Here is an 11,760-nt window from a genome sequence, read left to right as displayed (position 1 = left end):
TTATTCATACTTAACAGGAAATATTCCTTACATGTATTTAGTTTGTTTTTGAAATACTTTGTAGGCCTATAATACAGTAGGTTATTTGCAATAATAATTTGCGGTAATGCCATGCTCCCTTCAGAGTTCAATTAATTCAATTAAATGCAACTAAAATGTACACAACAGAACAGAAGTTGTCGGTCCTTGGTGATATCTGCTTTGGAGGAGGCGGGGCCTGAGCGGATCAGCTCATCTGTCAATCAATCACAGCGCGCTTCATTCACCTGTTACCGCTGTCATTAGAGTCGATCCACAGAAACACACACACGCACACACACCTCTCCACCGCACGACTCAGGACACTCGCCGACTGCACACATCCAACATCTGCTGCTCAAAAAAGAGGGAGCAATGACTGGACATCACTGGGGATATGGAGAGGACAACGGTAAGTTTACAAGAAAGTATCAATCCAAAGTCGTTTTGTATGCAGTTTGACCACTGCCAAGCACCGTACGGTAACTGTTGTGCTTCGGGGTAATGAGTAGGCTATGTATTAAAATAGACTTTATTTCTCAAATTCTGTAAACTGTTGCAAAAATAGCATCACATCACCGCTCCACAGTGAGTGGAAGCTGTTAAGAAAAAAGGAAACGTTCTACAGGAAAAGTTGTTCAACTTTTAAAATGGGACATTATTATTATAACAGCAACATGTATGCAATAAAATTATTATTATTAGCACATGTAGCCATGGTCTCCAAGAGTCGCGATTCATCTTGAAAGCATATGTTGTGTTCTGATAAACATCTTTATAAAAAAACATACATGCATTCTTTTTCATACATTCTAAATCATAAATGTCTTAAAGACATTTTCTAAATGTCTGTTTTACAGACTTATGTGGATCAATAGCCAACAGTTTTTGTGTTTGTTCTCATTCATTCATTAATATGTCCTGTCATCTGTCGTTAGATTTAGTGTAGTACATTTTGCTGCCCAATCTACTGTTAATGCGAGATTAGCCCAGTTATCTTTTAAAGGGATAGTTGCTGCTTAAACAACTAGGCTGTAGGCCTTTGCAATGTCAAGACTGGCGTCCTGCTACAGTTGAGACAGACAAACATTGAAAGACTTTGGAAAGTTGCACACTCACACCAAAAATGTCACTGTAGGCCTGTGCATTAAAAAAAATTTTGTTGGATAAATTGTCTGAATTTATCATCATCATCATCATCATCATCTTATTTTTGTTAATTTTTTCCTTTGTCATAAGGAAGCCTGAATTCGCCTGACCACACTGCTGTTTTCCTTTATTAGCAAATTTTAATGTAATATGCAAATTGTGATGAAAACATATATGGAAATGAAAGCGTTTCTTTATGATCGTTGTTTATTTTTAGATTTTAGTTGAAATTATGCACAAAGAACCGTATTGGAAAGTGTTACCGCATTATTAATAATACATGAATTTGTGTCCCCAGGCTTTACATAAATGTATTGCCATCAGATGTTTCCATAAATAAATGTAAAAAAATAAAATAATAAGCCATAAAGATAAACACTTTTTGATAGGTTTTCCAGAAGGGACCCATTTTAGATTGTCATTTCTGTTATCATGATTTTGTATCATAAATAAGTGATAGATTCTCAGTTTGACACAAGCTACTGTCAAAATGAACTGCACAACTATCAACCACACGTTACCTTTGTGAAGGTATAATTATATTCTCAGCATATATTAAAGGTTCTCTAAGCGATCCTGGCTGGAGTAACTTCCTGTTGACGTTCGTCAAACAAAACCGAGGCTAGCTAGACCCAAAGTGTTATTCTACAGTCTTAGCTAGACCCTCCCTCCTCCTCCTCCTCCCCCTCCCCTCCGTGCTTCCTGAAACAGTCATGAACGCGCATTTAAAATCATTCTTGTCGGTTATTGGCTGGAGAGTGTTTATTATGTTTCATGGTCCAGGCTGCACCAGTTTGTTTTTGTTGCTGTTTTTGGAGTTTGTGGCGACTACAGAGACCGCATTTTTTTACAGTGTGTTCAGGGGACAGGCAGCTATCGGATAGTGAGGAGATGTTTGCTGTATGTGACACAAAATGTTTTGGCCTAAAAACGCGTGACATCACTTAGAGCACCTTTAAAATGTTTAACATTTAGCTTGAAATGGTATGATGCAATTTATGAAGACTTATTATGAAATGCATATTATTTGTCTGAGAGTCTAAAATTCAACAAAAAAGTTGTTAAACTGAAAAATCCATCTATTTCACACACACACACACACACACACACACACACACACACACACACACACACACACACACACACACACACACACACACACACACACACACACACACACACACACACACACACACACACACACACACAAATAACATCTAATCCAATTTAGATGAGGCAAAAACCAGTACAGTAAGGTACATGTTTATATCCTTAAAATTACATTTTAAAAAAATCACTGTGTTGGTTTGTTTAGTAATTTCTGGTTGGTTTTTAAATATTGTTTTCTAGGTCCATCAGCATGGCACAAAGACTATCCCATTGCCGAGGGTAACCGCCAATCACCTATTGATATAGTCCCTGCAGAAGCTGTATTTGATGCCAGACTGTCTCCGATCTCTCTGTCTTACAACAACTGCACCTCTCTCAACATATCAAACAATGGCCATTCTGTAGTAGTGGAGTTTGTTGACACAGATGAGAGATCAGGTTGGTATCAGTGACAACATTATTACTGTTTTAGAAATGTTACTGTCACAGAATGATGGATGGAGAAGAACACAGCTTTGAGCTGGCCATGTTTAGTTTTGTTTCTGCATGTTTGGGTTTTTACACACAGCTAGTTTCCTCTTCCTCTTCTTATAGCTCTCATGTTGTGCAAGTCCACTGTGAGATTGTTGTATGCTATAGAAAGGTTTCTTTAGAAGAACAGTAACCAGCTGAAAATTAGATGTTATGTCAAAAGATGAATGACTGATTGTAGTGTGTTTTTGAATAAGGCCGTACCAATTTTGGTATTGTTAATTAAAACTATCAAAAATGCGTTCGGTAATTGCAATAAAGCTAAAATAAAATAAAATATTAAATGAAAAACTTAAACTTATTTCAGTTAGTTGCAGAGGCAACATTTTTAATTTCCGTTGAAGTACTAAAAAATAAATTAAAGCTAAAAAGAATTCTATTTTATTTTTTTAAAAAAACTAATAAAAATGACAATATAACAAAATTACTAAAACATTTAAAATTAAAATAAAAACTGAAAATGTAAATAATGCTATTTTAGTATTAAAGGCGCAGTATGCAGTAAAGTCTTCAAAACTGTAACAAAGGCGTAGATTGATGACGCAGTGAATGAGCGTGGAATCATGGAACTTGTCGTCATTCTAATGGATCTAATGTTTATGGATGAGTGAATACATTAATGTCTTTAACATGACTGTGGTATGAAGCAGGGCGTGGCCGAGAATCGCGGGCGCGGTTGCTAATGAGAGACAGATATCAGTGCAACGCGAGTCCAGACATTTCATTCTACCGAACTACTCACATGTGCTGAAATACTACTAATACAGGTCAGTTTATTTGACGAATTAAAATTGTGCGGTAAGGCAGCACTGTTTCACTTGGCCTAACGTTACACTATACAACTGCATTGAAACTGTAATGTTCTATGTATTAGTTTGTTGGCTGTATGAGACTAACAGTAAGCTAAATCAATATTAGAATATCATACTGATGATATTCTAACACATCATCATGATATAACATTGATAAGTCTTATGTAGCCTACATTTGTTTACCTTGTCTAATAACGTGCAAGAGCGGCGTCTCTTTCAAGATAAAGTTGTCGCAAAGCTCTCACCTTCTCGGAAACGCCACACCAATATTGATCCTAGTTTTATTTCTCTTTTTGTCCCAAAGTTTGCTTGCCATGATCCATAATGTTTGAACGAAACAACAACAGCGTGCCGCTAGACGTTATGCAGCTGTCCGTGTCTGTTGCCATGGTTACTGTGCACAAGGAATCCAGGGATAAGGCGGATATTACGTCATTGACAGGCGACAAGTGACAAGGGAGGGACGGGCACTATTTAAAATTGTGAATTTCTCTGAATTTACAAATTCTTGGAAACATTTAGGATAATGAAAGTACACAGCTGAACGAAATATATAACACTGTGCAAGTGGTTTTTGGATATTTTAATATAAAAATCGTACATATTGTGCCTTTTAATGTTAAGTAACACTGCCTGGGCCATGCTGTCACTCACAAATGAAAGTCTAAAATTCAGCTTTTTCTGCACAAATGACCCTGTCATTTCAGTTCTCGTTCCACCTCACCGTTTGAGCTCTGGAATGTAATGACTGTTATGTGAAATTGCACACATCAAAAGTAGTTCTACCTCTGTTCACTCAGCAGTCTATCCAAAGAGAAGCTCTTGAATAAATTGTCTGCATTTCTGAGCCAGCACAAAGGTCTGAGAAACAAGTTGTCATTGTCAAATTGTTGAAATGTTTAAAGTGTCTCTTATGAAGCATCCCTCTCTTTGAGAAGGAGATCTAGGAATGAAACAAAACAATAGGAAAGAGAGAGAGAGAGAGAGAGAGAGAGAGGTATAAAAGGAGTAAGAAAAAGAAAGTGAGGCTGGAGGCAGACTCTTGGCTCCAGTGGTGTCAGACAGATGTAATTTTTCTCACTGAACTGGAGTGTTAGACATTGGGTGTGCAAAAACCAACCACATGAATGTCATTGTGCTAAGTGCAATTCAACTGCGTAAATGTACGGAGACATAAAGAGGGAAATCATGGGTTACAATGGTAGTGTAGATTCTTGTTGTCTTTACCCTTTATTGCACTTTGAGTGAGTCTGAGAAAAAAGGCAACATTCACTTTACATGCAAGTTAGGGGCAGAGCGTGCTTTTGCATTTCACTGCACTGCTTTTCTATTGTTTTTCTATGTAAATGTGTCGGACAGACGTGTTTGACTGTTGCGCTTGCGCCTTTTGCAGTGTTTCACACATGACGCAGTGTGTTCTAAAAACGCTGCGCTCAATTTAAAATAAGTTTAACTTTTTTAAAAAAAAAAAGCATCTCTAGACCTTGGCTTTTTTTTCTTTTTAATGCTCTGATTCACATGTTTTGAAACACCGAAATGTGAATGACCCCTTAAACTAATCTTTTCTTGCGGCAGTGATCCGAGGAGGTCCTCTGGAAAACATGTACAGACTTAAACAGTTTCACTTCCACTGGGGAGGCAAGGGTTGCAGTGGCTCTGAGCATACGGTTGGTGGGAAAACCTATGTGTCTGAGGTGAGGGTGCAGAACAGGGACACTCTGTCTGCTCGGTGTGTATGTTCTCTCTTTCTGTGCTTTATCACAATCTTTTGGCGTGACCTCTGTCTCTCTCCAGCTTCATCTGGTTCACTGGAACGCCATTAAGTACAAGTCCTTTGGTGAGGCAGCAGTAGCCCCTGATGGTCTGGCTGTCCTTGGGATCTTTCTGGAAGTTAGTGTGAATCAGCACTCATTTAAGAACCAAAAAATACAGCATTGGTTCAAAAGCATGTGATCTATATTAGAATCACTTAATTCAATTTAGGATCCATAAAATATCTTTTTAACTTATATTTGTATATTTTACTTATTTTCTTGTCAAAGACAAAAAATGTCAGTTTTTTTGATAGTCCACTTTAGAGTATCAATAGACTGTCTGCTAACACTTTTTGATGGTCTCCCAACAGATATTTTACTGACTACTAAAGGGTTAGTTCACTTAAAAATGAAAATTCTGTCATTTATTACTCTCCCTCATGCCGTTTCACATCTTTAAGACCTTCATTCATCTTCAGAACACAAATTAAGATACTTTGGACGAGTGATATACCTGTCAGATTTCATCAAATTTAAGACATTGTTAAAACAGTCGACTTGACTGCAGTGGTTCAACCAACCTGTTAACCAGCACTGTCACGCCGACGCACCGAAGCTTCTTTGTTTAAATTAGCTCAAATTTACTGTTAGATTTAATATAATTACCTTGACAAACTACATCATTAAAAAGATCTAAGTCTCGAGCTTCAATTTTTAATCTTTATTTTACACTCAACATCGTATAGTGACCGTTATTTGTTAATATGCGTCGGGAGTTATGAATATGAGAAACGGAGTCGTTACCTTTTCATTGAAATATGAGCGTCAGCTTCAGCCACTGAGAAAAAAACTCTGTACGATCATCATGAAAAAACTCAACAAAATAACATCCCTCGGGGCTTTTAGCTTAAAAGCATGCACATTTGGAGAAATATTGATGGACTGTCATACGTTTATGTCAATTTTCTATACAGAGGAGTCATATTAATTTTTTACCCAAAACGCGCTGTTGTTGTTATATGAGCGCTGTATACACTGACTACTATGTGTCCAACACATACCAGTAGCCGGAGGGCGCTCTGTGCACCTGTAGTCCACAAATTATACATCATGAACAAGAGGCAGTCATGTGACATACACAGAACTAACAGAGGCTACCAGACATCGCTATAATCATTGATATAAACATACAGAACGTCACTTTTGAAAGTAATAAATACACGATTGTGACGATATGTGATTTATCTGTGTTCTTCACGCCATGTCAGGTATTCATAATAGTAGATTATGCAATGCTAATCGAGATAGCTTTTCTCATTGTGCAGAATAGCCTAAAATGATATATTTTCTGTCTGATTTTTGATCCAAAGCCACATCACATCAAAGAAGGTTATTTAAAACAATCGACTAGTAAGTTTGGAGAAAAAACGTGGTTTTAATCTTATAAATTGTCGTGTTTTGTTGGTGTGCTAAGCTAATATGCTAACGAGCCCAGAGCACCTGTTCTAATCTAAAGCTAATGCAAATAAATAATTTTTAATAGTAAAGCTCACTTTTTTTTCTCTTTTTTTTTTTTTTTTTTTTTTTTTCCAAGAAGGGCATTAGATACAGTTTGAAAGAAGGTGAAGTGAGAAGTTTGGTGAATGAAATGAGAGATTCAATCTTGAATATAACATCAGTAATTATAATAGAGACAAAAGAAAAGAATAATTAGAGCTATAAGATGGCTGTAGAGGTGTGAATGTGTTCAGGGGAGACTGAAACTGAATGGGGCACTTAGCACCACAAACACCATATCGACAGTACCCTTGAATAGATGACAATAAACATCAGTTAACATTTTAGAGTTCTTTCTAAATAAAGTCTCATGACATGGTCTTGAAAAACATTTAATAAAACTCAGAGTTTTAAACTTTATCATCTTCAGATTTGAAATATAACATGGTCAGACATGTGGCTTTAGCTGCAGTGCATTTCTAGATTGCCACAAGGCCAACTTCACTTTCACTTTCATAAATATATTTCATAAAAATAAATTTCTAATAACTTTTCAAAATTTCAAAGCTATTTTAAACTATTTTCTTCTTTGTGACAATAATTAATTATGAGTTTACCATAAACTGCAAAGTGTCTGCTTTCAAATGAGACCTTACTTATGCTTTCAGTGCAAAAGGTTCATGAACTGTATCCGTTTTAGTTTGGGTATGTCATTTTTTGGGATTTTCCAAAAGCGGGGGTGCTGGCTAACAGGTAAATTTTATTAAGTGTTGAGAATATTTTTTGTGTGCAAAAACAAAACAAATATAACGACTTTACTCAATAATCTCTTAATTTTTGGGTGAACTATCCTTTTAAGTAACTTCACAACTTTGCTACTAACCCTAACCATAACCTAACAATCTACTAATACTCTAATAAAAGTTTTTTGGCAAGTACTTACAAATTATTGAGAGTTAGTTGACATTGTTACTTATAGTTAGTAGAATGTCTAAAGTGGACTTTCAATATAGTGTAACCAAATTTCAGGTTCAGAAAGGTAGCAACGTCCAAAGTAAAGAGCAAAAATACAAAGTGCAAATATTGAAATGCAGAAATGGGACGTTTACAGATGTTTTACACACTGCAACCCTTGCAGATTTTTTTTAATTATTTTTATTTTGTACCCAAAAAAAAAAATCACTTTTGATTTGAGTTTTTGTTTTGTTTTTTAGACCGGTGATGAACACAGAGCTCTTCATCAGATAACAGATGCCTTGTATATGGTTAGATTCAAGGTACAGTATCTGTATTTATATAGTAAATGTATAAAAACTGGGGAATAAATTAATTTCTTTTGGCTATTTTGGAGAGAAAGCATGAATGAACATATTAAAACAATAGAGGTCTTCAGGTAGTTTGCCAAACAGATGAGGTACTTTAATCCCCATTTTTGGATCTAATTGAATTTGGAAACACCCAGATGCCTCTTTGCATGTGATTTCATTTGGAAATGTATGTCTTGAAAGATGTTAATCCGTTTCTAAGAATTCAAATGAGCCCCTCTCAGTGGCTGACACTAAATACAGTGGCCAGGACCACTAATCTGTGGTAGAGTATTTGACATCAATGAAATCTGATTATTCAGCTAATTTTGAACATTCACATTCATTCTTTCAAGTATGAGTCACATTTTTTTATTATTATTAATTTTCTTGCATTTGCTTGACAGTTAAATTTACACAAAATATCCACTATTGTAGAATGCTAAATGTAACTGCCCATTGCAAAACCCATATTAGTTGACCACTAATGAAAATATTGGGGCATGTTCAGAGCCCCAATACACCCCTGTTCAGAGTTCAGAGCATCTTTAGTTCTGCAGTACAGATGTTTTATGCTTATTTGTTTCTCTTGTAGGGAAGTGTTGTTGATTTCAAGGGCTTTAACCCAAAGTGCCTCTTGCCGAACAGTCTAGAATACTGGACGTACCCAGGCTCTCTCACCACTCCTCCACTGTATGAGAGTGTCACATGGATTGTGCTGAAAGAACCTATTTATGTATCGGAGAAGCAGGTGGGTTGCTTTTGCGATTGACATTTTCTTTAGTTGGCTCACACGATAAACTTGATGAACCTTACTTATAAACTGTATTGCTAGTATTTTGTCATGACCATCATCTGGCCTACTGGCAGATATCGGTTTATGAAAATGAATGGTTGTGGAGGGAGATGGATGTGGGAAGCACTCCCGCTGAATCAAAATCATTGGTAGTGATGTAAATTTAGGATAATCCACAACATCCCAGTATGTTGGTGATGACAGTGAATCTGGTCAGAAATGATCTCATCTTTTCTGTCGCCCTGCTCTGTCAAGGCGACACATTAACATGCCCAATAGCTATAAAGGACTGTTCTTATTTCCCCATACAGTATTCTGGTATATACTGTATGGATTTCGATGGTCTAGGTATGCATGTTTTAAAGAGTGAGCAAAAGTCTGAATGAGTGTGAATGAATCTCTTGCAATAGGAGGGTTCAGGTCAGAGTGTAAGTTTCATTCAGACAAAAAATGCATGTTCTGGCATTAAACACAGTTGAAATCCTAACAGCTGATTCAACATGCTATCAAGGTCATTTTAACACAAGACTTTTATTCGGCAAGGATGCAGACTTGACTAGACTGATTAAAAGTCATAGTAAAGACACAAATAATGTTACAAAAGATTTCTATTTCAAAACGATATCTAAATGCTGTTCTTTTGAAAAATGTATCCTGGTGTGACAAAACGTTGTCAGCATTGGTAATAGTAAGAACTTTTCTTGAGCAGCAAATCAGCATATTACAATTATTTCTGAAGGATCATATTACACTGAAGACTGGAGTAATGTCAGCTTTGCCATCACAGAAATGTCTTGCATTTTAAAATATATTAAAGTAGAAAACAGTTATTTTAAAATGTAATAATATCTCACAGTATATCCGTTTTTATTATTGTTTAAATCAAAAAAATGCAGCCTTGGTGAACATAAGGGATTTCTTTCAAAAACTTTTTGAATGGTAATGTATGTCCTTTGCTATATGAAGTGTCATATTACTAGTTTGACATTTCAGATACAGATCTATGTCCATCTAAAAGACTGCTGTGGATTTGGTCTCCGGCTCTTGTCTAGTCCCTCAGACTTTGCTAGGAAATTGCATTAAATAAGCATGAGCAGGTTGGCATGTTGGCGGCATAGTCATGACAGCAGCCTGGCGCGTCTGGCGTGAGGCCACAAGACTTTGATCTTGTACAGCTTATTAAAATGTTTGATGAGCTATAAGTGGAAAAAGCTCAGGAGATCCACAGCATGGAGGACCAAGCCTCTTACATAAGATGTAGTTGATTTCTTTTGCAGTGCAGCTTGTCACTTTGCCAGGTTCTGTCTTGCATGCTGTTTTTCGTGTTTTCTGGACTTAGATGGGAAAGTTCCGGACGCTGCTGTTTAACGGAGAAGAGGAAGAAGACCGAAAGCGCATGGAGAACAACTTCCGACCACCACAGCCACTGAAGGGCAGGACAGTGCGGGCATCTTTTAAGTAGCCTGTTTGCTTATTGGTGAACAAGACTACATCACCAATTGTGATCAACTATACTTCAAGACACTGTTCTAGAATCACTTCTGTGGTTGAAGCATGATTAATAAGGGTTTGGGGGGTGTTCAGTCATGTCACTTTCTGTCTGCTGCTTAACAGTGTTTTGGCCGATGACCTCGAACACAGTTTGACTTTGACATTGAGCTCTTTGAATCCGAGGCTCTACATTTTTAGATCCCTTCTCATCCACCTTGATCAGGCTTGTGCAAGCAGATTCTTGTTGCAGGAGATATTTGTGCTTCCAAAGGGTCCAAGCTGAGATGGGGTCTGATAAACCGGCTGTTGTCTGCTTTCTCACTGCTATAGGAAAGTGTCTGTAATCCAGGAGCCTGAAATTTAACCCGTTAGTCTACATCAGAAGCTCTTGTTAACTTTTGATAAGGCATGTGTCATTTAAGCTGTTTATAGTGTGTGTGTATATTTATATATAAGGCAGATGGTGCTTCAAGGAAGGCAGACCTGATGGTGGCAGGATGGCACTTCATTAACACTGAAAGTTGCAATATTATACTGAAATGTCTCACGAATATACGCAGATAGCATTTCTGTTTAGCCGATTGTTGTGATACTTTGAATTCTTTACACACTCTTTTATTAACACTGCAATGCAGTCACTGTAGTGAATGTTCCTGTGCTTTAAGTGAAGCCTTATGAACGCTTTTACAGTAATAGGAGGCTGATGTGTGGAGGTTGAAATGAATGATTGATTACGCTGCTTACACTTTAAAAAACAGTTCCTATGTAATTCCTAATGGAATCTCTGGCATAGCTGTAGGAGAGTTACGGAAGATCTCTATAAGGTCAGTTCCGTATTTAGACTTAACTTCTGGATAACATCCAGTTGAAAAGACAGGGATTTTCCTTTGGGTGTATTTGGTGGCTGGCAGGATTTAATGTATATTTTATATTGTATTTATTCTTTAAGTATGTGCAAAAATAAAACTGTTTTAATAATCTATTTGTCATTGTTTCTGATATTGTTTTTTTGACATTGTCATTATATTTGTGCATTAAATGGTAGCTACTTATAAGAAGTAATTGCAGTAGCAAGATTTATGCCATAAATATGTTCATATGCAATATTTTACTTCACAAAAATATTAGTATTTGGAGATACTTCAAACTATTTTATTTCGTAACATCAATTCATATGGTATTTATTAATTTTTTTTTTTTTTTTTTTTTTTTTTTTAAAAGACAGCACAAGCACACATTTCAAAGCAAAGGTCAAAATTTTTTTTTTTTTTTTTTTTTTTTTTTTTTTTAAATTACAA

General features: G+C 36.4%; 1 protein-coding gene across 1 annotated transcript; it reads left to right on the top strand.

Moving 5' to 3' along the window:
• The first annotated feature begins 368 nt into the window (after positions 1 to 368).
• On the top strand, positions 369 to 11,496 carry ca7 (carbonic anhydrase VII). Its single transcript, XM_067400600.1, has 7 exons — positions 369 to 430; positions 2,518 to 2,715; positions 5,196 to 5,314; positions 5,415 to 5,510; positions 8,086 to 8,148; positions 8,771 to 8,926; positions 10,311 to 11,496. Exons 1-7 carry the CDS (start codon positions 394 to 396, stop codon positions 10,431 to 10,433), a joined length of 792 nt encoding a protein of 263 aa, XP_067256701.1. The 5' UTR covers positions 369 to 393; the 3' UTR covers positions 10,434 to 11,496.
• Positions 11,497 to 11,760: the final 264 nt, after the last annotated feature.

This window comes from Chanodichthys erythropterus, chromosome 11, assembly GCF_024489055.1.
Source record: "Chanodichthys erythropterus isolate Z2021 chromosome 11, ASM2448905v1, whole genome shotgun sequence".
NCBI classification, from domain to species: Eukaryota; Metazoa; Chordata; class Actinopteri; order Cypriniformes; family Xenocyprididae; genus Chanodichthys; species Chanodichthys erythropterus.
The sequence above is the reverse complement of the archived record's forward strand: the minus strand, read 5'-3'. Positions and strand labels throughout refer to the sequence as shown.

Excerpts from the sequence above, each read along its gene's own strand:
- ca7 (XM_067400600.1), top strand. The coding sequence starts at position 394 with ATGACTGGACATCACTGGGGATATGGAGAGGACAACG. Across the intron at positions 431-2,517 it reads GGGATATGGAGAGGACAACG|GTCCATCAGCATGGCACAAA; the intron begins GTAAGTTTACAA and ends ATTGTTTTCTAG. Across the intron at positions 8,927-10,310 it reads TTTATGTATCGGAGAAGCAG|ATGGGAAAGTTCCGGACGCT; the intron begins GTGGGTTGCTTT and ends TTCTGGACTTAG.